Source organism: Melanerpes formicivorus, unplaced genomic scaffold (genome assembly GCF_026170545.1).
Source record: "Melanerpes formicivorus ecotype bairdi unplaced genomic scaffold, bMelFor1.0.p_v2 SCAF_137, whole genome shotgun sequence".
Classification (NCBI taxonomy): domain Eukaryota; kingdom Metazoa; phylum Chordata; class Aves; order Piciformes; family Picidae; genus Melanerpes; species Melanerpes formicivorus.
Genome location: NW_027142489.1, coordinates 552062 through 580059, shown reverse-complemented (window position 1 = coordinate 580059; position 27998 = coordinate 552062). Strand labels below are relative to the sequence as shown.

Below are 27998 nucleotides of genomic sequence, written 5' to 3'. Positions count from 1 at the left end.
CCCGGGGCGGGGGAGCCAGGCGGCTGCTGTCCCCTCCAGCCCTGCTCGTCCGGCCGCGGGGCGCTGCCGGCAGCCGGGCGCACCGCCGGGACCCGGCGCTGCCAGGGGGAGGCTGGCGCCGGCCCCGCACCCCCGGGCCGGCCGCGGTCAGCCTGCCTTGGCCTGGCTGTGGTGCTCCTGCCGCAGCGCTCGGGGCAGCTTGGGGTTGATGAAGAAGCCCTTGAGGAACAAGTCTCGGACGAAGTAGGGCAGGTAGCGGTGGATGAAATACATCAGCCCGAGGCCCTGACCCGGGTAGTAGCGCACGGCAGGGTCGGCGGCCAGCAGCCCGTCCGTGATGCTGTTCACCACCGCGCTCAGGTCCTCCACCGCCACCTTCATGAACTGCAGGAACTGCCGGTTGATCTCCTCCACGTAGTCCTCGCCGTAGGCCTGCAGCAGCTCTTGGGGCAGGCTGGCCACCAGCCGTTGCTTCTGCAGGTTCCAGAAGGCAGGGTCGCAAGTCGTCCCTGCAAGGATGCAGCCCCGCGCCGCCCCGAGGTGAGCTGTGTGGGACCCAGCCTCCTCCGGCAGCCCTCCCGGGCCCACCCCAGCCTCCTCCCAGGAAGGTCCTGGTGCAGGCCTGGCAGGGTGGGGTGGGGAGTCGCAGGGTGGGGCTAACTATGGTGGCTTTTGGTAAGCCAGGACCGGACCCGAGGTCTCAGCCCCTGCCTCATGGTGCTGCGGGGGCATGGTTCAGCAGTAGACTGAGGGGTGTTGGGTTTAATGGTTGGGCTTAAAGGTCTTCTCCACCCTCAGTGATTCTTTGGTTCTACTGCAGTGGGGATGGTGCTACCATGAACACAGCTCAGCTGCTTTGAGCCAGCCCTGGTGGCAGAGGCTATGGCAGGGCTTGATCCTGCTCCTGCCCCCCACAAACCCAGAGCCCCAAGGCCACACGCTGCCCCCTGTGCTGAGGAAGATGCCTGGGGCTGCCCCTGCACCTCTGCCCTTGCCCCATTGCCAGCCTCCCCAGGCTCCCTGCCCTTTGGGGACAAGGGGGCAGCCCTGCTCTCTCTTACCTGTTTTGTAGTAGCCAGGCAGGATGAGGCTGACTTTGACCCCCCAGGGCTGGAGCTCGCTGCGGAAGGTGTCCATGAGCAGGCTGAGGGCTGCCTTCGAGGCCCCGTAGGCTGCCAGGCAGGGGAAGGGAAGGTCGCCTTGGGCAGAAGAGACAACCAGCTCTGAGGCAGCTGCCCCCAGGGCCAGGGGCAGGGGGTGGGGTCACACAGGGCTGTGCTCCCAGCCCCTGCTCCAGGCTTTTATTTTTGCTGAAGCAGCAGCTAGGATTTGCTTTGGCTTCCAGGTTTTAATGGGGTTGGATTAAACAAGGAGGGTGAGGAGAGGAAGCTGGTGTGCCAGCCCTGCCGTGGCAGCAGGGGTTGCCCATGCTGGGTGCTGCTGGGCTGTCCTCAGGGAGCACACAGCCCCCCAGCTCCCCCTTTCTGGGTGCCCAGTGCGGGGCTCAGCGATGCCCCCAGCTCGTCCTAGGGTTCCCAGGTTATAGACTCACAGAATGGTTTGGGGGGGGAAGAGACCTTAAAGATCATCCAGCTGCAACGCCCTGGCACTGGCAAGGACCCCTCCCACCAGCCCAGGGTCTCAGGGCCTCATCCAGCCTGGCCTTAAATACCTTCAGGGAGGGGCCTGAGCTGTAGCTCCACCTCAAAGGGCAAGAGCCAGAGATGACCCAAGGCCAAGGCTCTGCAGCCAGAAGCCCCAGCTAGAGAGCCCAGAGCATCCACCTCCACCCCTGCTCGCTGCTGGGGGCTTAGGGTGGCCATGGTGGTCTTAGGTTGATGGTGGGACTTGGGGAACCATAGAAGGGGTTGGAAGGGACCTTAAATATCCTCTAGTCCCAGCCCCCTGCCACGGGCAGGGACCTCTCCCCCCAGCACAGGCTGCTCAAGGCTTCATCCAGCCTGGCCTGGAACACCTCCATGCAGGGAGCATCCATAGCCTCCCTCCCTGGGCAGCCTGTGCCAGGCTCTCCCCAGCCTCCCTGCCCAGAATTCCTTCAAGCTGCTGCTGCAGCCAGCTGGGGACAGAGGTGCCCCGGGGAGGTTGTGGAGCGGTGCTGTGCCGTGGGGATGCTCACTCCACCCCAGGGCTGGCTGCTGCGGGGCGGGGCTGGGGATGGGTTTGGGGAGGGGGGGACAGCGGTCTGCTCACCCGCGGGGCTGCTGACGGTGACGATGCGGCCCCCGGCGGAGCGGAGCAGGGGCAGCAGCCCCTTGGTGAGCTCCAGCGAGCCGAAGAAGTTCACCTCCATGCAGGCACGGAACTTGCCCAGCGGCGAGAGCTCGGCGTCGGCGATGGTGTCGTTGAAGCCAGCGTTGTTCACCAGGCCCCAGAGCCCTGTGGGGAGCAGCAGGCTCAAAGAAGTGACCCAAGTGGGAGACCTTCCCCCCCCACCAACAGCACACACTGCCCCCCGGCCCCCTCCCCCCGACCATAGGGACTGCAGCTGCCTCCCAGCTCATGGGGGTCCCGCAGGTTGCCCGGGACAAACCCCATCAGCAGACCCATCAGAGAGGGGTGGCAAGGGGACACCTGGAGGCTTGGCACTGCCAGATGAGTCCTGAGGACTACAGCACAGGAGGTTTCACCTCAACACGAGGAGGAACTGCTTCACTGTGAGGGTTAGGGAGCACTGGAGCAGGCTGCCCAGAGAGGTTGTGCAGTCTCCTCCTCTGGAGACTTTCAAGCCCCATCTGGATGTGTTCCTGGGCCACCTGGGCTGGATTCTGTGGTCCTGCTCTGGCAGGGGGCTTGGACTTGATGATCTTCGAAGGTCCCTTCCAACTCCTACCATCCTGTGAGCCTATGGGGAAAGCGCATGGGCACCCTGGCAGGGCGCCAAGGGCTCTTACCTGTGCTATTGGTGTGGGCCTGGATGTGCTGCAGGACACGCTGGATGTCCTCTGGCTTGGTCAGGTCCATCTGCAGCAGGGTCAGCTTGGGTGAGCAGCTCCTGCGCAGCTCCTGGGCCCCGGGGCCCTGGGGGTCCAGCACGCTGGCGAACACCCGAAAGCCCATGGCATCCAGGTGCCGTGCTGTGGCCTGCCCAAAGCCTGAGTCACAGCCTGCAAGAGCCAAGAGGAACCTTACAGTGGCTGGAGACAGCTGCCAGCTGGCTATCCCCAGCCCTGACACCCCCCCATCTCCCCTACCTCTGCCTCTCCATCCCTAGGGACCAAACTTCCCACCTGGCATCAGTCCCCTACTTGGGACCACCCGAGCTCACCCCCCTGCCCCCTCCAGTTTCTGCCCTGCCAAGGCTGTGACCTTGCCCTTGGGGCACTGGCAGGTCACAGAGCTGCTGTTTGCTCTGTGTCACACCTGCAGGAGGAAGAACCCACGCCCTTATCTGCAGCCCCATCGCTCTGAGCGCCTCGCTGCTGCACGCTGCAGGTGAGCTGCGGGCATGGGGCACCAGGACAGCCCTGAGGCGCTGGAGAGCCACAGCCAGCGAGCCCCAAAACAGCCTCCCAAAGCTTCATCAGAGCTGGCCCAAAGCTCTGAGACCTTGCCTGGCCCAAATACACACACACACACCTGTCCCAGAAACGGTGGCCAAGGAGCACAGCAGCTCCTTGTCTGGTTGAGGATGCCAAGGGAATTAAAAAGGAGGAGGGAGGGGAGGACTCAAACAAAAGAGAGATCCCAGTCTGCTCCTGCTACCCCACATCCTGGAGAACAGGTCTTGTGAGGAGCAGCTGAGGGACCTGGGCTTGTTTAGCCTGGAGGAAAGGAGGCTGAGGAGAGACCTTCCAGCTCTCTACATCTCCCTGAAAGGAGGCTGGAGCCTCTTCTCCCAAGGAAGGAGTGATAGGACAAGAGGAGACAGCCTCGAGCTGCACCAAGGGAGGTTTAGGTCGGGCACTAGAAGAAACTTCTTCCCTGAAAGAGTTCGCAAAGCCTGGCACAAGCTGCCCAGGGGGGTGGTTGAATCCCCATGCCTGGAGGTGTTCAAAAGCTGCAGGGGTGGTGCTGAGGGCCACAGTTAGAGCTAGAGAGTGGTTGGAGTCCTATCAGCTCGAAGGTCTTTCCCAAGCCTAACCATTCTGTGACTCTACTCCAAGGCAGCATCAGCTGGGCTGCCCCACACCGGAGCCTGCTGCCGTGCCCAGAGCCGAGCTCACCTCCTCTCTACCTCCCAGCCGCAGCAGGGGCACTGCAGGTGAGGCTGTGGGGGTGGCCGGGGGACAGCCCCGGGCGGGAGCCGGGTGTCGCAGGGCCGGCGGCTGGGGCGGAGCGGCCGGCACGCAAACAAACAGCGGCGGCAGGGTACAGCCTGTTCCCGGGGCCGATGGCAGAGCTGATAGCTCGCAGGCAGCCGGTGCCACCGCTGCTGCCCAGCCACATTAACCATTAACCGAGGAGCGCTGCAGGGACAGCCCTGCGGCTCGGGCACCCTCCTGCCTGGCACTCTTGGGTGCTTTTTAGGACAGCCCTGGGTACGGCAGCAGGAACCACCTCGGCATGGACGCGGCAGCGGCCGTGGGCACTGCCAACCGCTCCATGCCCCCACCCCTCTCTCCTCCCCAAGGCTCCACTCTCCTCTCAGCAATCCTGGGGTGGGCACAAGGATTGGATGAGAACACCCCCTCATGCCCCCTCCTGCTCTCACATTCCCAGGCTAGGACTGGGGTGCTGCTGGCTCCAGTTCTCAGGGTGCCAGGTAAACCATCCTCAGCTTGATGCCTACAAGCAGGTGCCCAGCCCAGCTTTCACAGACTCACAGGATGCCAGGGGTTGGAGGGGACCTCTGGAGATCATCCAGCCCAACCCCCCTGCCAGAACAGGACCACCTAGGGCACAGGAACACATCCGGGGGGGCCTGAAAGTCTCCAGAGAAGGAGACTCCACAGCCTCTCTGGGCAGCCTGCTCCAGGCCTCCAGCACCCTCACACCAAACAAGTTTCTCCTCCTGAGTGCCAGCTCATACCTGCTGTTCTTTGTCCTATTGCTGAGCATTGCCCAAAAGAGCCTGGCACCTTCACCTAGGCTCCCACCCCTCAGATATGTGTAGCTATTGATAAGGTCCCCTCTCCACCTTCCCCTCTCCAGACTAAACAGCCCCAGAACCCCCTGGCCAGAACTCAGAGTAAGACCCCACCCCAGAAACTGCTCAGCTGGCAGGCAGGGGCTGCAGGGTCACCCCTTTCCCACACATCACCCGGCACACTTCCATGCCAGGCTGGCACGGCCTCACCCGGCCCCACAGAGGATGCGGCGGTGCCGCCGGCACAGCCCCTCGGCCTCTCCCCTCTCTGGGAGAAGGGTCAGGCTCCCAGCAAGCCGGGTAGATAAAGCTGCACTTCACCTTCCCCAGCAGCGCAGGAGAAAACTGCAATAAAGATAAGCTTTAAAAGAAAGAGGAGGGGGGGAAAGGAAAGTGCCCGCGGGTAACGGCCTGGCCGCGCCGCTGCCAGCACCTCCTGGGCACCGCCGCTGGCACACGCGGGCACCTTGCGCTGCTCCCTCCGCTCATCACCTCCCCCCCACCCCCCCGAGACTCCGAAACACTGCGAAACAGCCCCCCCCCCCAAAACACCCCCCCCGAGGGAAAGCGCTCGGCAAAGCCTGGCAGGGAGCGGGGGGGCAGCGCGGCCGCCGAGCCGGGCAGGGCTGCCTTGGCCGAGCCGCAGCGCAGCGCTCGGAGGGCTCGGCTCGGAAGTTTGAATTTATTCACACAGGCAAAGGGAAAAAAAAAAAAGAGAAAAGGCAAAAAAAAGAGCTCCTGGGAGGCTGGCGGGGCCCGGGGCCAGCGGGGCGAGGATGCTGTGGTGTTATTTAAGGTCTCTGGCGCTGCTCGGCTTCCTGGCCGCCCTGCTCGGGCACGGCCAAGAGCGAGGGGAGGGACAACGAAACCCCCCTGGGACCACAGCACGTGGCCCGAAAGCAGAGCAGCTCACCCCGGGACCACGCTGGCTCCCCCCGGCCACCGCCACACCAGCCGCCGCAGCCGCGCCGGGGCCGGAGCCGCTGCCTTGGCTTCGCCAGGGCCCGGGAGCGCTGGAGCCGGCCAGTCTGCGCGGCCCCGGTGAGGCTGGCGCTGGGCTCGCCGCCCTCCGAGGATGCTGCATCACGAGGAGACGCCGGCCCCGGCTCCCCGCTCCCAGCCCTGCCTCCCTGCTCACCAAGGGGGTTTGCATCTCTGCCGGCAGAAAGGACCACCCTCAGACCGCGGGCAGGAAAAGCCCAGCCTAGGGAGTGCGGTGGAGGAGGGGCGGGCAGCTTGGAGCCCCCTGTCGCATCCCCACATCGCACCGCACCCCCCTCCCCCCCCCCCAGCAACCAGAGACCCAAACCCAGGTCGCAAAGTGAATCAGGTTTTGCTCAGCAAGAGAGGACAAACAGGGGGCAAAAGCTCACTCCGTGGGGCTTCTGCTGGAGCAGGGGGATGGCAGCAGGTCCCTGGGGACTCTGCAGAAGCTCCAGCTACTGCCCTGGCATGCCCAGCAGCAGGGGCATGCCAGGGTATGGGCACAACGAGCCCCAGCTTTACCTTTTTTGAGCAAGCAGAAAGTTTGGCTTCCAGGCTTGGAGCTCGCTGAACAGAGCTGAGCTGGGCACTAACACAGCTACTGCCCAGGGGGCTGCCAAGCCACAGCCACCCACCTGCCCTGTGCCCACTGCCAGCACCATGCAGGATGGGCACTAACACAGCTACTGCCCAGGGGGCTGCCAAGCCACAGCCACCCACCTGCCCTGTGCCCACTGCCAGCACCATGCAGGATGGAGGGCTGCTGGCACAGGTCTACCATGCCCACTCTGATATAACTGAAGGGTGGCTCCCCCACCTCAGCTGTGGAGCTGCAAGCCAAAGGGCTTCATGATGAGCCTCAAACTAGAGTCACCAATTGCATTGGGTGGGAAAGGACCCTCCAAGGGCCTCCTGTCCAACCCCCCTGCAGGCAGCAGGGACAGCTCCAGCTGCAGCAGGCTGCCCAGGGACACAGCCAGGCTGAGCTGGAAGGGCTGCAGGGATGGAGCCTCCACCACCTCCCTGGGCAGCCTGGGCCAGGCTCTCCCCAGCCTCCCTCTGCACAACTTCCTCCTCAGCTCCAACCTAACTCTGCCCTGCTCCAGCTCCAAACCATTGCCCCTGGGCCTAGCCCCACAGCCCCTTTTGAGCAGTCCCTCCCCAGCCTGCCTGCAGCTGCCCTTTTGAGCACCCTCATCCCTGGGCCACACTCTGTGCCCCCTGAGCCTGAAGCCACAAGAATCACAGAATCACCAGGGTTGGAAGAGACCTCGAAGATCATCATCCCTTAGCCATAAGCCATGCACCCCCAGCCCCAAGCCCCCCAACCCTGGGATGAGCTCAGCACAGCCCTGCCCAAGCTCCATGCTCAGAAGGCAGCTCAGCTGCAGTGGCCTTGTGCAAAGCTGCCCTGAGCCCAGTGGCTGGCAGCTGGAGCTGCCCCCTCCGTGGCCACCCCAGCCTGGAAGCTGGAGAGGTGCCCCAGGACTGGCCAGCTCCTCCAGCCCAGCCCTGGCAGTGTGGGGAGCCCCAGGGGCACCTGGCAAGAGCAGCGAGCTGCAGGGCATCACAGAATCACCAAGGTTGGAGGAGACCTCAAAGATCATTGAGACCAACCTGTCACCACAGACCTCATGACCAGACCATGGCACCAAGTGCCACATCCAATCCCCTCCTGAACACCTCCAGGGGTGTTCCATCTCTCACCACCCCCGGGCTGGGCACCCACAGCAGCACCACCCCAGCTCTGCAGGCCATGGGCTGGGTGCCCCCCGCAGCCCAAGTGCCAGGACATCAATCCAAGCTCCCAAGCAGAGCTTTGGGGGCTGCAGTCCCAGCACCCTGCCCGGGATGGGGCTGTCCCCAGGCTCCCAGCACAGGGCTGCAGGAGAGTGGCAGCTGCAGGGCAGGGGTGCCAGGGCTGAGCGGATTAAGGCGCTGAGCTCTTGTTTCCGTAGGCCTGGGCTCAGCTCCTGCCCACGGTGCCAAGCTAAACAGGGCTGACATTTTGCTCAGAGGTGTTGCCTGCTGGCCCCAGCAGCACCTCCACCACCACCTCGGCTCCAGCTGGGCATCCACCAGGGCACAGCAGGGACTGATCCTGGCTCGGGGATGCTCATCCCAGCTCCAGCCTGGGAACAGCACAGAGGAAGCAGCCCAGGGCAAGCTGGCAGCAGGCTGGAGCTGCAGGGACAGCAGCACCAAAGGGAAGGGGGTGTCCCCTGGAAGCCCCCAGATGAGCCTCAAGGAGGGGGTCCCCTTCAGGGGGCAGGCCCAGGCAGGGTGAAGCACCCAGCAGATGCCCATGTGGGCAGGGCAGGGCCCTGTGGCCAACCCCTCCCGGATGCCAGAGGCTTTGGGAGCCAGTGGGGAGCGATAAAGGGGTGATGTCAGCCCGGGCCAGAGGGAACACATTCTTGGCAGGGTGCTGAGGAGGGAGGGGACAGCAGCAGCAGCACCTGAGCCCGTGGCAGCTCAGCTGAGCCATCCTGGTCGCTCTGCCAGCTACTGCCCGCTGCCTGAGACCCTGCCAGGGGAGTGGGGCTGGGCATGGGGAACCAGCAGCCCCCACCTCAGCCCCACTACCACTGGTGGCATCTCTGTCAGCAGGAAACCCCACACCCCAGCATGCCAGGCTGGCAGAAGGCTGTCCCCCTGCCCATGGACCCCACCACCAGCAGAGGGGAACAGGATGGCAGGCAGGAGGTGGCAGCATCCCCAGGGAGGCTGCTGCTGGCCCTTGCTGCCTGCTTTTGGAAGCCTCAAGCCTCATTTAAACCACACTAAACCAACCCAGCCCTCTGGAGATGCCTCCAGGGATGACCCCAGCTGGGGTCCCATCCCCAAGCCCCCACTGAGGGACAATGCACAAGCAGCCCCCCACCCAAACAGCCTGGGTGGGCATCCCTGCCAAGCCTCAGCCTCCATCCCAAGAGCAGAACCTGAGCCAAGGGGGCACACAGCGGGAGGGACACCCCTCAAGCATCCCCCCCAGAGACCTCTCCCCCCAGCACAGGCAGCTGGGCAGACACTGCCAGCCCTGGGGTGCTGGCAGCTCAGGATGAAGCTGAGAGGTGACAATGTCCTATGGGTGGGGGTTCAGGCAGCCCACCCAGGGCAGGCCCTAAGCATCTGATTCATCAGGGCAGGGCTCAGGCAGCCTCCCAAGAGAGGCAGAAGGCAGAGCTGGGGATACCTCTCACCACAGGGGGCCAAGCCCCTGCCCATGCCAGGCCAGATGGTGTGAATGCCAAGGGCTTAGCCAGGCCATGCTGCAGCCTCACACAGCACCACCTCTGCTCAGCAAGGTGTCTGCCACTCAGCACACCACAGAGCCAGGGAAATCTGATTGTCTGCCCAGGCACAGAGGATGAGGAGCCCTGAGGCCAGCAGAGATGTTCCCACAGCCCCTGAACCAGAGCCTGTTCTCAGGAGTGGGCATCAGCAGCCCTGGGAACCCAACAGCAGAGGAGCAGCCACAAGAAAGCAGTGCTGGGAGCACAGCCCTGCCCAGCACGGTCACTAAAAGCCACCCAGGAGCCTTACCAGCCCCTGGCACCAAGCTGTGGGAAGCAGATGCCACTTGCAGCTGGTGAGGAGCTTGGCACATCACCCTGGTGTGGCCAGGGCAGCAGTGAGCCCAGCCTGGGAGAGCAGTGGAACCCTCCTGGGATGGCAACAGAGCCCAGCCACCCTCCCCAGGCCTGCTGAAATGCTTGAGGGGACTCAGGAACCATCCACAAGATGCAGCCAGCCTTGGCACAAGCCCTAAGCTCTTGCAAGGGGCACCTGGCCCTGCTAAGCTCGGCCTGAGGACTTGCACCAGCAGGGTCAGCAAATGGCAAAGCAGCAGAGCCTGCCTCGGGGCTGGGAGCTAGGGGAGAGCCCAGGAGATAGCCCAGCAGTGCAGGCTGCTGCCAGCAAGGAGCAGCCCAGAGCTGACAAACAGGTGGGGCAGAGGAAGTGCCTCCCCTGCAGCCACACTTTGGGGTTTCTCAGAAGAAAAGGGTGCAGGGAATTTCCTAGAAGCAGCTGCTGGCTGCAGCCCGGGGCTGGACAGCATCTTCCAGCAGCCACCACCTCCAGCAGAGGAGAGCCTCAGCGAGAGCAGCAAGGGCCAGGGCAGGTTTGCCTGCCCCTGGGGAGCAGCAGCCCCCAGCCCCAGGGAAGCAGGGGAAGGATTGATCCACTGCAAAGCAGCTCCCTGGAGAAGGACCTAGGAGTGATGGTGGAGAGCAAGTTCACCATCAGCCAGCAGTGTGCCCTCGTGGCCAGGAAAGCAAACGAGTTCCTGTGGGACATGAGTGAGGCCAGCAGGACAAGGGAGGTTTTCCCTCTCCTCCACCCCACTGAGGCCACACCTAGAGGACTGGGCCTAGTTCTGGGCTCCCCAGCTCAGGAAGGACAGGGAACTGCTGAGAGAGCCCAGGGCAGGCTGCAGAGCTGCTGAGGGGCCTGGAGCAGCTCTGGGAGCAGCAGAGGCTGAGAGCCCTGGGGCTGAGAGCCTGGAGCAGAGCAGCCCCAGAGGGCAGCTGAGCAATGCTCAGCAAGAGCTAAAGGAGCTGTGGGGGGCAAGAGGCTGGGGCCAGACTCTGCTCGGGGGTGCCCAGGGCCAGGCCAAGGGGCAGAGGGCACAGACTGGCACCCAGGAGGAGAAAGTTGTTTGGGGTGAGGCTGCTGGAGGCCTGGAGCAGGCTGCCCAGAGAGGTTGTGGAGTCTCCTGGTGTGGAGAGCTTCCAACCCCCCCTGGGCACTGTGCCCCTGGGCATTGTGCTGGGGGTGCCCTGCTGGGGCAGGAGGTTGGAGTGGGTGAGCTCCAGAGGTCCCTTCCAGCCCCAACCCTGCTGGGACTGAGAGATCCTTCTCCCAAGAGGGGAAGGCAAACTCATGGTCAAGGATTTGAGCTTTCTGCAGGCAGGGGAGAGCAGGGGAAGACAACAGCAGAGACCTCACCTGTGACATCAGAGCTATTCTGGGATGGATGAATGGATGGATGGCTGTTCCCCTGAGAAGAGGAAGCTGTGAAGAGCCCTGGTGCTAACCGGGTTAATCATCACCTCCGGAGGGAACAGAGCGAACCGGGAGCCACGGACACCATCCATCAGCCAGAGCCGGCGCTGGGAAGGACACCCATAGCCCAGGGACACTTCCACTGGATGGCTGCCAGCACCAGCCCAGCACCACTAACACACCCACCCGGCCTCCAGGAGGCAGAGGAGCCAGGTGGGAACCGGCCCAGGAAGCCCTAAAGCTCTGCCAGCCGCAGCTGGGACGTGGCACTCAAGATGCTCCTGGGGAACAAGGTGGCAGCAGCCAAGCTGTGCCTGAGGCACCCCCTGGGCTGCACAAGAGCTCCCCAGAGGCTCCCAGCCACCAGCCAAGCCCCAGGTCCGTCTCTCACACACATCAAGCCCCAGGAGGCAGCAAGGAGAGGCAGAAGGCTATGCCCAAGGTGTGGTATGGGCAAGGCTAAGCCATGCCCAGGCAGCAGAAGGGAGGAGCAGGTCTCTGTGGACCACCAGGAGTTGTCACCACCACCCTAGGGACACCTCAGAGAAGTTATTCCTAACCAGGAGAGCAAAGCACCACAGCCACCCCAGGACCAGCAGAGCCTCTGGTCAGCCATGGAAGTGCCCTGAACCCCCACCCAGGGGGTGATGCCATCCCACCTACCACCCTGTGGAGCTGGGCAAGACTCCTCCCCCAGCACCTCCAAGGCCTTTGCTCCAGGGCTGCTCTCCAGCCAGTCCCTGCCCAGCCTCCAGCAGTGCCTGGGATTGCCCTGCCCCAGCTGCTGGACCTTGGTCTTGTTGAACCTCATGAGGCAGTCATGGTCCCAGCTCTGCAGCCTGCCCAGCTCCCTCTGGATGGATCCCTTCCCTCCAGCCTGCCTGCTGCACCACACAGCTTGGTGTTGCCAGCAAACCTGCTGAGGGTGCACTCAAGCTCACCAACCCAAGCCCTCCTCTCTGTCCCCAGCCTTCCCTGGGGGGCAGCAGCCACCCACCTGGCTCCTCAAGGACAACCACCACAGAGCTTTCAAGAGCAGAAAGTGCTTCTCAAGATTAGAGCCTCAGAGCCTGCAAATCCCAGGACAGCACCACCACATGTGATGGGAAGAGCAGCTCCCAACTGGGAAGCTGATAAAGCTCAGGGACTGGCAGCTCTCCAGGGCAGAAGGAAGCAGAAGAGATATGCTGGATGTGGAAGCACACACAGAGGAACAGGGCTTGGAGATGCTGGATGTACCACAGCAGGCCAGGGAGAAGTGGAGGAGGTGGCAGGCACGTGCTGGACAAGGCTGAGAAAAATCCCAAACCAACCCAAGAGTCCCAAACTCTACCTCCAGCAACACACCAAGAGCTTGGAGAGAAGAGTCTTGGGCATCTCTCACCCTGCAGACTCCACAGGGCTGAGATGCTGGAGGGGAGGAGGGGAGGGGGAAGAGGCAGAGAATCAACCAGGTTGGAAAAGACCTCAGAGAGCATCCAGTCCAAGCTATGACCCTAACACCTCCTGACCACCCAGCCATGGCTCCAAGTGCCTCATCCAAACCTTTCCTGAGCACCTCCAGGGATGAGGACTCCCAAGGGCCAATCTCTGTCTGAGAAGAATTTCCTCCTCACCTCCAGCCCAAACCTCCCCTGGCACAGCTTGAGACTGTGTCCTCTTGTTCTGGTGCTGGCTGCCTGGGAGAAGAGCCCAACCCCCACCTGGCTCCAACCTCCCTGCAGGGAGTTGCAGAGAGCAATGAGGTCTCCCCTGAGCCTCCTCTTCTGCAGGCTAAGCAACCCCAGCTCCCTCAGCCTCTCCTCACAGGGCTGTGCCCCAGCCCCCTCCCCAGCCCTGTTGCCCTTCTCTGCTCAGCTAGGCAGACAGGGCTCCAGCTGGGCTTTCGGGCCAGCACTGGAACACAGCTATGGGAGGGAGGCAAATGCTTGCCCTGGCTGGGGCCACCTTGAACAGCTTCTCGAAACCCATCCCTGCTCATGTCAAACTGTCCAGGCAAGCCCAGCACCCCCGTGGCACCAGCAGCAGAAGCAGCACAGCTCTCCTCTCAGCCCCTGGCTTGGAGGGGAGCTGCACTCAGCAGAGGGGAACCCAATCCCAGCCCTCACTCGAAGATGTGCTGCTCGCCGGACTAGAGGGCAGCAGCTGCCCACACTCCTCCCGCAGCCTCTGCTCCCATCTGACAGTCTCATTCCAGCAGGGAAGCCTCTGCTCCGTGGCTCTCATGTCCCTGTGTAACCCCAGAGCCTTCCCCCAAGCCAGCTTTGGGTTTCTTGATCGGCTCTGCTCTCCAACGTTGTGCAACTCGGAGGTGCTTTGCCTCCTAATTAGCTGTGCTCATCACTTTTGGTTAACAGTGCTAAAAACAACCCAAAACCCGAGGCAGCCACCAGCAGCACAGCTCCGTGCCCTCGGCAGGGCTCACTTCGGAGCTGAGCAGGACCAAGCAGGCACCTAAACAGCTGTGCTGGGTTCTGAAGAAGCCCAGCGAGGGGCAAGAGGAATCCTAAAGGTGTGGAAGGCTGCTGGCAAAGCTGGGGAGAGCTCCAGCCCTGCAAAGCAGAGTAGAGAAGGCAACCCTCCTGCTCTGCCCCCAGACACCCCACAGCTGCAGAGCTGAAGCCTCAGCCTGCTGCCTTTCGGTGGGTTCCTTCCCACCACCTTCTTTAAACACAAGAAGGGATGGCTTGGACACCAGGGCTGGAGGTTGGGTTCTGGTCCTGTCATGTCTGCCTCCTCCCCCCTCGCCTCCCCAGCTCAGAGGAGCAGTTGTCCCTGCTGTTAATCTTTAATAGGTCCTGGAAAACCCAGAGCAGTTCCAGGGAATGAGCTGATTTTCAGCCCTGCACTTAGCCCAGGGAAGACAGCAGGTACCTCAGAGCTGGCTCACCAGCTCCAGCAGCAGGGCAGAAGTCATCTGTGCAGAACCTACAGCAGCTTTGCATGAAGCTTTGCTCATCCCAAGGCTGTTGGGCACCAAGCAGAGCTTCTGAGGTGCCATGCTGGCGCCCAAGCCATGCCCTGGAGCAGGGGTGCCCATCCCAGAGCCAGCGACCCCAAAGCCTGGAAGCACAACCACCACCCAAGTTCAGCTGGCAAAGGAGTCCAAGAGGGGACATGAAAGCCCAGACAGGAGTGATGCTGCTGCTCCACCACCGAGGGAAGGGAGTTACCTTCATGGCAGAAGAGTGGCAGTGCCAACATCTGGATCAAATCACTCCCATCCTGCCTCCATCAGAGGCTTCAGCATCTGTTGAGTCCGTGGGAAATGCTTTGAGTCCAAGTTTGAAAGCCTCTGGCAGCCTTGAGCAGGACCTGGAGCTCTGGCCCGGTTCAGCTCACTTGTGGGGCAGGCAGCTGTAACCAGAGCCACCCCAGGGTCCCCTCCAGCCAGGGAGGGAAGAGGAGCAGCAGCAAGCTTGGGTCCAGAGCAGCCTGACCTGCCAAGAGTTTTGTTCACAGAGATGATTTGCTGGGGTCTGCAGCCACCTCCCTGACTTCAGAGGCTGCTCCAAGGAGGAGTAAGGATGCAAGGGATCCAAATCACCTCCCCCAGGCAGCCATCCTATGGCTTGGAGTTATTTTGGAGCTCATTCAAGTGCAGCCCTCACAGGCAGAGCGATGAGGCACTGCTGGCAGCTGCCCTTGCAAGGTGAAGGGTCAGTATTGATGCTTTGCTCTACAGCTCATGGCTTTCCCCTGCTCTGGCTGAAGGCAAGGTCTCCAGGCTGACATTGTGTTTGGTCCTTCCCAAGCATCTCTAACTCAGGCAGTTAGCTACTGTCCAAAAATCCACCCCCCTGCAGCTGCACACCGCAGAGCTACACAACATCAAAGGGCTTGCAACAGCTCCAGCCACACAACAGAGCCCTGAGGTGCTCCCAGCCATCCTTCCACCACCTCCAGACACTAAACTCGGTTGTGTTGAGTGGTTTCTGTGGTCTCACCAAATCTCACAGGCATCCAGTAAGGCCACAGGGATCAAAGGAGGAGCTGGGCTCACATCTAAACCCAGATCAAAGCCAAACCCTGCATGAAGTGCCCTCAGCCTGGATTTGGAGAGAGCCAAAGAGCAGCAGCTCATCACGTCCCTCCGACGCCGCTCTTGCAGCCCACCACCCCTGCACTGGCTCCAGGGGCTGGAGAGCTTTTGACATGATTGCCAAGAGGGAGGAGAGGGGAACACAAGCAAGACTTCTCCACTCACACACCTCAGGGGGGCCCTGGCACACCCAAGGACAGGGGGTTTGGATTTGGGAAGGGGCACAGTCAGAAGCCAGCTTTCCCATGCTCAAAGCAAGGCTGCTCCTGGTGAGCTGCCTGAACACTGAGCTGTGGGTGCCCAGCACCAGCACCCCGAGGTGCCCACTGCCCCGTGGTGTCTTGACAGGTGACAAGGGATGCCAGGTGCCAGCTCCCCCTCAGCTTGCTGGTGCTGGGTCAGCCTCGGGTCAGGCAGCTGCCTGTACCCTGCCTGCCCACACCGCAGGCACGCTGAGGTCTTTGCCGTGCTGGGCTGAAGCCTATGCCAGCCCACGGGCCGGTCTTTGAGGCAGGTTTGGGCTCACGGGCAGGCTCAGGACAGCATGCCAAGGGCACTTGGGAGATGGTTGCCACCTCCTTCCCAGCTCTGGAGCAGCTGATCCGCGCTCCCCTCCTCATCCTGCCTGAGCTGCCGGGGCTGACCTCTCCCAGGCCAGCTGCACAGGAGAGCATTCTCCTCCCCACTGCAAACAGCTGTGACCTCCCCCCCCGCCCCGTGAAGGCAGGATTAACACTTTCCTCCCCCCCCTTGCCCCCAGCCGTACCCTGGAGACAAGCTCCTGAAGAAACCAGACCGTGGAGATGCAAATCAAGCCCCCCGAGGTCACAGCCGCGGATAAACACAGCGCCACAGGGACCAGTGGCCACCTACTTTGCTAGCCCAAGGGATGCACCACAGGAGACCGCAGCATCCCCTCGTTCCCATCCGGAGCAAGCAGCTGCCCAGCCCTGCTCCAGCCCAGCCCCAACACCTGGAACGCAAACCTGCAGCAGATGGGAAACGCTGCAGCTCCGGAGCCCCTGCTGCTGCTACCGCAGGGTCAGCAGCTCCACAGCTGCTCTCTGCTGCTTTCCCACTGAGCTGCACAGTTCATTTTCCCCTCCAAACTCTCCCATAAGCTGAGGTTTGATCAGCCAGCCCTCTCCAGAGGAGCACATGGAGCTGGAGCATCACGCACAGAGCTTGATCAGGGGGCCTGGGAAGAACAGGCGGCCGGGAGGGCTGGGACACCTCGATCGGGAGGCACAACAGCACTGCAGCCACAGCCCCCTGCTCCAGGGAAGCATCACCCCACCCGTGCAGCTCCCTGCTGTGGCATTAAGTCAGTGGCCAAAAAGCTGTGCAGGAGAGGAAACGATGCCCAAAGCTTGCTGGGCTGCGACCTGCGCTGCTCTGCAGCAAGCGCGGGGAGGGACTTGGGTGCATTTCTCCTGACCTGCAGGGTCCAGCACAACACTCAGCACGGCAGAAGCCCCAACACCGCTGCCCAGCCTCCCTGAGGCACCCATCTCTGTGCTTCCACCTCTGCAGGGTTTGCTTCCCACGGGCAGAAGGGCTGCTTCTGTCCACGAGCCTCCTGCCCGGATCCTGCTCCAGCCCCAGACACCCTTCAAAGCCCAGCTGCTGCCAGAAGGTGTCTGGAATTAAATCCTCCGAGGAATCAGGCTAATTCCTCGGCGAATGCTCAGCTAGGGGGTGGCATCCCAGGGAGGAACAGCCCGGCCCGTGCCCCTCGGCGGGCACCCGGCGCAGCTGCCGAGCGGGGACGCGCCGATGCCTGCGCCTCCGACAGGTAAAGCCACCAAGTATTTACAGCCCAGAGCAAACACAGCGGGGCTGCCGAGGTGTCACCTCCAAGCACCAGGGCAAGAACACCCTGTTCCAGCCACTGACTCACTAATTATACAGGCAATGCCACAGAGCCAGGGCTGGCTCGACCCGGTGTGCCACAGGGCACCTGCGAGCTCAGGGCTGTCAGAAACATCCTCCCCAGGCAGCCCTGCCCTGCCTTGCCACTTTGACCTTCACTCCCTTGAATCATTCATTCATCTGCTGCCTTGCTCCTCCAAGCTTCCTCCTTGGAGAGAGGCCTCCCCTCCACCTCCCACCAGCGCCTCGGACCCAGCTCTTGCCTCCCCTGCTCGGGCACTCCACATGACAGGGAACGCAAATCCTCTCCTCCAGCTGGAGGGGCTCCAAGCCCAGCTCAGGCATCCCCCACCAGGATACAGGATCCCATCCTTGGGAGCACCAAGGAGATCATACCCAAGGGTTTCCATCCTCCCAGCACACCTGTGGGAACAGCCACACTGGGCTCCTGTGCTCCCTCCTCACCCCAAGCCCAGTTTTGGAGGAAACTCAAACCCTCTGCTGCAGCTGGGGTGGCTCCAAGCCCAGCTCAGGCATCTCCCATCAGGATCCCATCCTTGGGTCATACCCAAGGGTTTCCCTCCTCTCTACACACCTGTGGGAACAGCCACATTGGGCTCCAGTGCTTCCTCCTCATCTCATGTCTGCTGCCATCATCCCACAGCAAAGCACCTACTGGCCCCAGCCACCATCATCACCCTCCAGCCCTGCTACTGGGAGGAAGGAGAGGAGAGAGCACTCCCATACCAAGGTATCCTGAAGAGATTCAGCCAAGAAGCCAGAGCTCTATGTGGCTGGATCACATCCCATCTCCTGCAGCCCCACATTCCCAATGGAAGAGCTCTGAGCCAGGAAGCCAGCAAAGGATTTGGGGAGCACATCCCCTGGGATACCCTCAGACAGAGTGGGAACAACCTCGTTTGCCCTCAGCAGCTCTGGATGAAGCAGTGGTGCTCAGCCCTGGGTAGCTGCCTCTGGAGATACTCTGAGAAGCTTTCTAAGAACAAGGCATGGCCCAGAGGGGGGGAGGACAGCCCATGGGCCACGCAGATGCTCTCAAGCAAGCAAGCAGCTAGGCTCTGCGCCAGCCCCACCACATTTCTCATCCAAGCTCCCAGCTTCCAGAGGCAGCAGCGCTCAGCACCACGCTGCTCCCAGCACCACGCTTCAACCGGTGGCCAGCGCTTGAGAGTCCGTGAGCCCAGGGCTTGCTTGAAGGGGGCGACACAACTCCCCTCCTGCAGGGGCAAGGGCAGCTACAGCCCACACTGGACGTGAAGGAGGAGGAGAAAGGGGGACGAACAGGTGGGACAGTGCCCCCCCCAAGGAAGGAGGGGAGCAGTACCCAGGCGGGACCCCGCTCGGGTGGCACCAGGGGACACACCGCTCACCGCCGAGCCCCGAACCCACGCCGAGGCCGTCGAGCCGTCGAGGCCGCCCGTGCCCCGCACTCACCTGTGACCAGCACGGCTCTGCCCGCCACCGGCAGCAGCCTGCGGGGCGATGCCCGCCACAGCAGCAGGCAGGCGGCGGCGGCGGCCAGGGCCAGCCCCAGGGGCAGCGGCAGGCAGGCGCGGCACAGGCTCTGCAGCCCGGCCAGCCCCAGCAAGGGCAGCAGCAGCCCCCGGCCCGGCCCCAGGGCCCTCCGGGCCGCCCTCAGCGCCAGGCTGCCGGCCAGGGCCGCCCACAGCGCCCCGTACGCCCAGCGCTCCAGCCCCGGCTCCATCCCGGGCCCCGGCCCCGCCGCTGCCGCCGCGCCCGGCCCCGCCGCGCCCCTTTATAACCGCCCAGCCGGTAGGAACGGGGCGGGGCTGCTCCCGTCGCCGCCAATGGCAGCCGAGCGGCCCCGCGCCGGGGCACCGGGCACTGCCGGCACCGGACCGGCACCCCCGTAACCCCTGGGCACTGCCGGCGCCGGCACCTGACCGCCACACCCTGGGCACTGCCGGGACTGGCACCGGACCGGCACACGCCGGCACCCCGCCGGGACCGGACCGGCACCCCCGGGACTCCCCCGGGCACTGCCGGGGCTGGCACAGGACCGGCACACGCCGGCACCCCGCCGGGACCGGACCGGCACCCCCGGACTCCCCCGGGCACTGCCGGGGCTGGCACAGGACCGGCACACGCCGGCACCCCGCCGGGACCGGACCGGCACCCCCGGGACTCCCCCGGGCATTGCCAGGACTGGCACCGGACCGGCACACACCGGCACCCCGCCGGGACGGGACCGGCACCCCCGGGACTCCCCCGGGCACTGCCGGGGCTGGCACCGGACCGGCACACGCCGGCACACACCGGGCATTGCCGGGACCCTGCTGGCTCACCCCGGCGCTCCCGGAGCATTGCCGGTACTTGGCACCGACACCCTGCCGGGGACTGGGGCTGCGGCCGGCGGAGCCGAGCCCAGAGATTCAAGGGGATTCCTGTGGCGTGGCTCGGCTCGGGTCTGTTCAGCCCGGCACGGGACACTGTGCCACCGAGGTGGGCACGGCGCACGCAGCGCAGCTTGGGACCTTGTGCCAGCTGAGCAAGCACGGTTCAGTCCGGCTTGGCTTAGCTCAGCTCAGCGCGGCTCAGAGTGGCTCAGGACTTGATGACGCCCAGGTAGGCACAGCTCAGCTTGGCACGGCTCAGCTTGGCTCAGGAGACTGTGCCATCTAGGTGGGCAAGAGTTGGCTCAGCACAGTTCAGCATGGCTTGGCTCAGCTCGGTGCAGATCAGGACATCATGCTGCCTGGGTGGGCACAGCTCAGCTTGGCATGGCACAGCTTTACTTAGCAGGGCTCAGCATGGCTCAGCTCGACTCAGCTCAGGGCATCATGCCACCTAGGTGGGAAAGGCTCAGCTTGGCACAGCACAGCTTGGCACGGCTCAGCTCAGCTTGGCTTGGCACAGCTCGGTTTGATGCAGAATGATTCAGCTTAGTCCAGCAGCTCTCAGGACTTGGTGCCACCTAGGTAGGGCACAGCTCAGCTTGACTCAGCTCAGTTCAGCACAGCTTGGCACATCACGCCACCTAGGTAGACACAGCTCAGCTTGGTTCAACCTGACATAGCTTAGTTCAGCTCAGCTCAGCATGGCATGGCTTGGCACAGCTCAGCTTGGCTTGGTTGGTCCCACCCCAGCCTGGCTCAGTGCCCAAGGGCTTGAGCAGAGCTTCCCGGCAGTGCTTTCAGACATGTTTGATGGGAGGGCAAATCCCCTGCCCTCTGTCAGAGCCTGAACCAAGTGCCACTAGCATCCATGTCCCACGGGACGGGGGGGCACAAGGCTCAGCCCCCTTGGTGCCACCCCTCCATCGGTGCAACCCCTTGCAGGATGATGTCCACCCCCCCCCCCCAAGCCCTCAGGACCCACTCATCTCCTGGGGCAGCACTGGGCAGCATGCCACCTGGGTCCTGGCACTGTGGTCAGCAGTGCTCAGGTTCCTCCCCGTGCCCAGAGCCAGCAGGGGAGCTGTGACTCCTGTCTCTGACACAGAGCTGCTGCCCCCGAGCCTGCCCCCTGCCTGTGTGTTGCCACCTGGCATGGGCACCACCGTTGCCACCCAACTCGCTGGCGTTACTTTGGGGCCGTGACACAGTCAGGTGTGCTGGAAGCTCCCCTTGCCCAGCTTGGCACTTACACAGCTCAAGGGAAGCCCTGCTGCTCAATGCTGAGTGCCAGGCCCGTGCCAGCCCTGGCCAGGGGAGGACAAAGTCCTCTCGTGCCCGGGTTTATGATGCGGGGGATTGGCACAGCTGCCCCGCGCCGGTGAGTGCCCACTTTAATATTTCACCGGGGCTCTGGATGTGGTGATCCTCCTCATGGCTCTCCCTGGGCCTTGGCACCCTCTGCCATGCCAGTGCCACCCCATTCCAGCCTTGCCAGCCCTCCACCAGCCGTGGCAGCAGCAGCGGTGATGCCCAGCATCATCCTGCTTGGGAAACAACCCGCTGGCACCTGGGGACACATGCAGCTCTTCAGCCGAGTGTCAAACTGGCCAGGGTGGTTTTGCTGGGAGCTGGTCAGGCTCAGAGCCCTGCTCCTCCTGGCAGGAGAATGCTGGGAATGCCAGCCAGGTGGAGGAGGAGAAGGGATGTCCCCAACAGCCTTGGCTGAGGCTCCCTGCAGGAATCCGCTCGGGGCACCCAGCTCCCGAACCCAGGGAGAAGCCTTGGAGGTAGCCACAAAGCAGAGCCTCAGGGGATCTGGGCTCTGAAGAGGAACCTGTTAAACATCCTCAGCTCCTCACTTCCCCAGGGCTTGAACATTCCTGCTGGAGAAAGGTTGTTTTCCAAGGCTATCCCTCACTCTGCTGGGGGGGAGGGAGGACAGAGCTATGGTGCAACAGAGACACAGGCTCACAGGGACGTCTGGAGAGCTCCCAGTGCCAGCCCCTGCCAGAGCAGGAGCACAGAGCCCAGCCCAGGGGGCACAGGAACACATCCAGCCAGGGCTGGGAAGGCTCCAGAGCAGGAGACTCCACAACCTCTCTGGGCAGCCTGCTCCAGGCCTCTGGCAGCCTCCCAGCCAAGAAGTTCTTCCTCCTGCTGAGGTGGAACCTCCTGGGCTGCAGTTTCCATCCATTGCCCCTTGTCCTGTCCCGGGGCACAAGACTCCACAACCTCTCTGGGAGTCAACCAAGGCATGGGGTCCCTGTTGATGCTGCTGCTGAAGTGGCCATTCCCAAGCTGCAGCATGGATTTGTGCAGGTTCTGCCCCAGGAGGCTGCTGGAACACTGCAGCAGGCTGCCCAGGGAGGTGTTTGAGGCCCCAGCCCTGGAGATATTCAAGGAGGAGGCTCTGAGAAACCTGATCCAGTGGAGGATGTCCCTGCTGACTGCAGGGGGCTTGGACTGGGTGCCCTTTGGAGGTCCCTTCCAACCCAAACCATTCTGTGGTCTCCTTGAGAGCTGGGTTGGATGCCCACCCACCCATCCCTCCCTCCCTCCCTCCCGCCATCAATCCACCCATCCATCCATCCATCCCTCTCTCCCTCTCTCCCTCCATCCATCCATCCATCCATCCATCCATCCATCCATCCATCCCTCCATCCACCCATCCATCCATCAATCCACCCATCCATCCCTCCCTCCCTCCCTCCATCCATCAATCCACCCATCCATCCCTCCATCCATCCCTCCCTCCCTCCCTCCATCCATCAATCCACCCATCCATCCATCCCTCCCTCCCTCCCTCCCTCCATCCATCCCTCCCTCCCTCCCTCCCTCCCTCCATCCATCCCTCCCTCCCTCCCTCCCTCCCTCCATCCACCCATCCATCCCTCCCTCCCTCCCTCCATCCATCCATCCATCCCTCCCTCCCTCCCTCCCTCCCTCCCTCCATCCATCCCTCCCTCCCTCCCTCCCTCCCTCCCTCCATCCACCCATCCATCCCTCCCTCCCTCCCTCCCTCCATCCACCCATCCATCCATCCACCCATCCATCCATCCCTCCCTCCCTCCCTCCCTCCATCCACCCATCCATCCATCCATCCCTCCCTCCCTCCATCCATCCACCCATCCATCCCTCCCTCCCTCCCTCCATCCATCCCTCCCTCCCTCCCTCCCTCCCTCCATCCACCCATCCATCCCTCCCTCCCTCCCTCCCTCCCTCCCGCCATCCATCAGTCCACCCATCCCTCCCTCCCTCCATCCACCCATCCATCCATCCATCCATCCATCCATCCCTCCCTCCCTCCCTCCCTCCCTCCATCCACCCATCCATCCCTCCCTCCCTCCCTCCCTCCCTCCATCCACCCATCCATCCACCCATCCATCCATCCACCCATCCATCCATCCCTCCCTCCCTCCCTCCCTCCCGCCATCCATCAGTCCACCCATCCCTCCCTCCCTCCATCCACCCATCCATCCATCCACCCATCCATCCACCCATCCATCCATCCATCCATCAATCCATCCATCCATCCATCCATCCATCCCTCCCTCCCTCCCTCCCTCCCTTCCAGAGCTCCTCACTCATGCTTGGAGGACGCTCCCCTGGTGGGACACCTCAAGATGGGCTGCAGACTGCCATGGTGTGCTCTGCTGCCCACAGCCAGGACTTGCCATGGGTTCTTTCCTCCAGAGCCCGGTGGGGGCCTGGGGAGCTGGATCCCCTTTGCCATCTTTGGCTGTTTCTCAGTCTCCCCTCAAAGCCCAGAGCCTGTGCTTTTAGGGTGACCTTGGTGGCTACCCTCTTGAAGACAGCTCCTGGCCTCGTTCATCCTCTCCTTGCTCAACACCCAGGGGTGCCTCCCAGCCCTGCCAGGCTGTTAGGAAACGCTGGCTGATAGCTCCATTACCTTTTGACCTACTTGAGCTCTTCCCTGCCCCATTCTGCTCATTACAGCTCACCTCCTGCCAGGGGAAGTGGGGCTGGTTCCACCTCCCACACCCTTCTGGGGGCAGCTCCTGCAGGTCCCCCCGGGGACAGACACACACACAGACACACAGACAGCCGCTTCCCACTGCTCTCCTTGCCCTAGGCTGTTGCTCCAGCTCGGTGGAGCCTCCCATGACTAACAGGTTTTGAGCTAATTGTTCCACTCCCTAATCTCCTCTGCAGAGGACTGGTGACACTGGGCTTTGGTTGGGGTTTTTTTTCCCCTCTGAAGGGCCATGAGCCAGTTCCAGGGGCTCCAAGCCCACGAGGGATGTGATTCATCCACGCTGCTCCCACAGCTCCTTAATCTCTTCCAAAGCAGCAAGGGCCTTCTTCCAGGGCTTTATTATCTCCTTAGGAAACAGCAGCCAGGTGAGCAGCCAACAGGGCAGTGGGCAGGGATGGAGGTGTGAGCTGGGTGCCTGCTTCCTCACCCAGGCCACGGGTGTGAAGCCCTTCCTTGGGAGCAGCTGTCTCAGGAGAGGGGACCCTGGGGCTGGGATGTTCTTGGATGTTACTTGCAGGCTGGCTACCTCCCACCAAGGGGTTGCTGGAAAGGTTCCTCACTACCTAAAGCAGATGGAGCTCCTTCTTTCCCACACTCTGCCCCCAGAGAGTCCTTGGGGTGGGGGGGATCCATCCCTCTTCATGGTGAAGGTGTGGGACAGGGTGGAGGTGTGGGACACTGGAGCCTGTTGGTGTCTGGGGGCTGGAGGCAGGTCAGGGGTGACAAAGGGCAGGGAATGAACTCTCCCTTGGCCCCAGAGCGTCTGGCAGAGGACAGGGATTAATTGCTCAGCATTTGTGCCCTGCCACTGAACCTGCAGCGTTCTGCTGGCTCTGGCTGGACTCTGCTGCCAGAGAGACCTCTCTGTTCTTGTGGTTTGTTTTTTTTGCCTCCAGGGAGGGGAGATCTTTGGGTGGCTGTGAGTCAGCTAAGCCAAGCTCAGCTCCAGGAGGTCTGTCCTACACCCTAGTGCCTTCATCACCCTTCTCCCCTAAGCCCAGGGCATGGAAACCAGGCCCACCAAAGGCACTGCCATGGTGCGGCCAACCTGAGGAGCAGCCACCCAAGGAACCTCTTCAGCTCCTTGTGCTGGGATCTTCTGCCCCTTCTCCCCTCAGGGCTTTCTATCCCTTGTTTCCAGCTTACCTCAGGCCATGACCAAGGACTCTGGGGCCAGGGGGCTTTCCCGATGTGCCATCACCATCCCCTGCACGTGATCTCACCTTGGTGGCCTCAGCTTGAGTCCCAGCCCCAATCCCCCTCCTACGAGGAGCTTCCACCTACCTTGGCCCCTTGGTGGGCACAACCCAAACTTCTCTCCAGCTTCTGGAAGGACCTCTTTGCTCCTGGGCCACTCCTTCCCAGGAGACCACTGCTGGCAGCATGCAGCTGAGCGCTGGCCCTGGCTCTGGCTTGTTGCAGCTCCCCCTGGCTCGGGCAAATCCCTGCCCCCAGCTTGTCCTCCTCGGGGGCCATGCAGGACTTCCAGGAGTTTACCCAACACAGCTCCACTTCCAGCTGCATTCATGGCTTCAGGAGACATTTCACCTGCTGGGAAGCTGCTCCCTAGCTCAGCTGAGGACCCCGTGGCACTGTGCCCGTCACCCCCCCAGGCTTCCTGCACCACGGCTCTCCATACAGCTTGGTTTGCAGGGAGTCCTTTGGTGTGGCTGGGAAGAGTTGGTGGCACTCCAAAGTGCTCCACAAGTGCCTGGCACTCTGCATCCCTCATCTCCCAGGGCATGCATGGCACCTGTGCCAGACTTGTTTGGCCAGCCCAGCATCACCCTCCCATTTCCTGGCTCTCCTGAGCTCATCACAGGACATCTACCTTGATATGAGGGTCATGGGGACAGAGAAAAGGTGGCTTCCTCTTGGCCATGAGACAGATCCCAGAGGAATCCAGCTGGATCACACTCCAAGGGACATCCTGCTGCCTCTGCCCCCAGGGAAGAGGGCAGTAGGTCACAGCAGCTGTGACCTGGTTCCCATCCCACGCCTCTGTCCTGCCGGGGAAGGCAGAGTGGAGCGTGTTGCCTGCACCAGGTTACCCAAGAGGGTTGTGGCTGGGAGGTAGCTAAGGCAGCAGCTGGGACCCAAGCTAAGGCAGCAGGAGGAGTTGGAGGCATGGGGGGACATGACTGTGGTGCTGGTGGAAGGTGGCCAGGGCACACTGGGGCTTGCAAGAAGTGCCTTGGGTGCCTCCAACCTGACAACAAAAGTGAGGCTGTGCTCTCCCCGGTGAGGATGGTGCTTGGGTGGGCCAGAGGGGCTTGGTGGCAACCAGAAGCAGCCCAGGACCCTGAATAGTTCCCCCCCACCCCGAGCCTGGGGACAGCAGTGGGGACGTGTCTGTGTGGCACAGGGCTGGAGCCGACACCAGAGTGTGGCATCGAAGAGGACCCTCTGCCAGGAGGGAGCTGTGGGGGAAGGCTGGGGAGTGAGATGGAGCAGACAGCGTGAGGGGCTGGGAGGGGCTCTCCGCTGCAGGCTGCTGCAGAAGACCCTGGATGTGACAGCAAGCGGAGCCGAGCTCGTCCCTGCTGCTCTCCCTGCCTGGCGAGGGGCCGGGAGCGGCGCCGGAGGGGTGGCCACGGGGGCAGGGAGCTGGCAGCCTGTCCCCCACGGCCGGCACCAAGGACGCGGCTGGCATCCCACCAGGGACACGGCAGCAGCAGGACAGCTTGGGGGGGTGTGTGTGCAGCCTCTCGGGGGTGCTAGGAAGGGGAAGGCGGAGGGACAGGAGGTGCCGTCGCGGGTGGCCTCGCCGTGCGTGTGCCCACCGTGCCCCCTGGTGGCAGCGGGACACGGCTGGTGGCACCGCGGGCAGGAGCCAGGGCAGGGACTGAGCCCAGGTGCAGGCAGGGCTGGAAGTGCCAAGTCCTTGGAGATGTTCAAAACAAGATTGGATGTGGCACTGGGAGCCATGGTTTGGTGGTCAGGAGGTGTTGGGTACTGGGTGCTAGGTTGCACTTGATAAGCTCTGAGGTCTTTTCCAACCTGGTTGATTCTGTGGTTCTTCTGCTGAGCGCTGCCCTGGCAATGTCACCCCATCCCACCCACAGCATCCCACCCACACACCCTGGGCTGCAGCAGCAGAAGTGTGGCCAGCAGGGCCAGGGAGGGGATTCTGCCTCTCTGCTCCACTCTGCTGAGCCCACAGCTGCAGCTCTGTGCCCACAGCTGCAGCTCTGTGCCCAGCTCTGCAGCCTCTGTGCCAGGAAGGCTCTGGAGGGGCTGGGAGGTGTCGAGAGCAGGGCCAGGAGGCTGAGCAGAGGGCTGGAGCTGCTCTGCTCTGAGCACAGCCTGAGAGAGTTGGGGTTGTGCAGGCTGCAGAGGAGAAGGCTCCAGGGAGACCTTCTGGTGGCCTTGCAGGAGCTGCAGGGGGCTGCAGGAAAGCTGGGGAGGGACTTTGGAGGGGGTGAGGGAGGGACAGGCCTGGGGGGGGCTGGAGCAAAAGGAGAAGTGGGGAGCTGGAGATTGGCTGTGAGGAAGAAGTTGTTGGGCAGGAGGGTGGTGAGAGCCTGGCCCAGGCTGCCCAGGGAGGTGGTGGAAGCCTCCTGCTGATGCCTGGAGGTGTTTGCAGCCAGGCTGGAGGTGGCTGTGAGCAAGCTGCTGTGGGGTGAGGTGTCCCTGCCCATGGCAGGGGCTTGGAGATGGCTGAGCCTTGGGGTCCCTTCCAACTCTGACAGCTCTGGGATTCTATGATCCTCCTGGGGCTGCAGCTCCACAGCTCTACAGCTGCTGCATCCCACCCAGGTCCACCCCTCCCAACCTCCTCTGGCTGCCCACCGACCTGCCTCTGCTCCCAGAGGAGCCTCCAGCACCCCTCAGGGTGGGGTGTGTGGGGTGGGATGTGCCTGCCTGGCACTGCTTTGGCTCAAGCCCTTGTACAGCAGCCAAGCCAAATGCTCCAAGCACTGCTCAAGGGCAGCCGGAGCCAGGGAGCCCTGGAGATAGCCCCAAGGCTGCCCAAACCCAGCTGGAGATAAAACAAACAGGCTGGGCAGAGGCCTTCGCTGAGGACACAGCCACCAAGCTGCTTGGGGTGGGCAGGGGCACTCCCTGGCACCCTGCCTCAGCTCCCCCCCAGCCTCCCCCAGCCCGGGAGCCCTTGGGAGTGGCAGTCCTGGGGATGTCACTTTGAGGGCAGGTGCAGGGGGGCAGGAAGATGCTTTTCTGCCCCTTTCTCCTTCCTGTTGTGCAGCTGACTGGTTCAGTGTCACCTGGGGTGGCCTCTTGGCCCACCTTTGGGACCCCAAGTCAAGCACTCAGAGGGGAGGAGAGCCAGACCACATCTTGGGGCACCTCTGAGACGTCTGCAGCTCTTGGTGTGGCATCTGGTGTGAGGTGTCCCTGCCCATGGCTGGGGAGCTGGGACTGGGTGAGCCTTGAGGTCCCTTCCAGCCCTGGCAAGTCTGTGATCCCCTTGGGATCCTCTCAGGCATGCAGCAAGGTGCAGCAGGCTGGCACTGCCAGCCTCCTCTGAGGCCAGCAGCCTCGTGGCAGGGGGGCAGCCCTGGGCAGAGGTTAAGTGGCAAGAAGCAGCTGCTCTGCCCCGTGGAGTTCTTCATTCCTTGGAAGCCTCAGAGACCTGCAGTGCAGGATCCAGGGCTGCAGGTAGTGCTGGGGCAGCACTGAGGTGGAGCTGCCCTGATGGATAATGTG

The 27998-nt window shown here is 62.9% G+C and overlaps 1 protein-coding gene across 1 annotated transcript; it reads right to left on the bottom strand.

The window, feature by feature from the left end:
- Nucleotides 1-59: 59 nt before the first annotated feature.
- HSD11B2 (hydroxysteroid 11-beta dehydrogenase 2) lies at nucleotides 60-18704 on the bottom strand. Its single transcript, XM_068168414.1, has 5 exons — nucleotides 18411-18704; nucleotides 2913-3125; nucleotides 2212-2397; nucleotides 1062-1199; nucleotides 60-509 (listed from the first exon to the last, which is right to left on the bottom strand). The coding sequence occupies exons 1-5, from the start codon at nucleotides 18679-18681 to the stop codon at nucleotides 148-150; spliced, it is 1170 nt and encodes a 389-aa protein (XP_068024515.1). The 5' UTR covers nucleotides 18682-18704; the 3' UTR covers nucleotides 60-147.
- Nucleotides 18705-27998: the final 9294 nt, after the last annotated feature.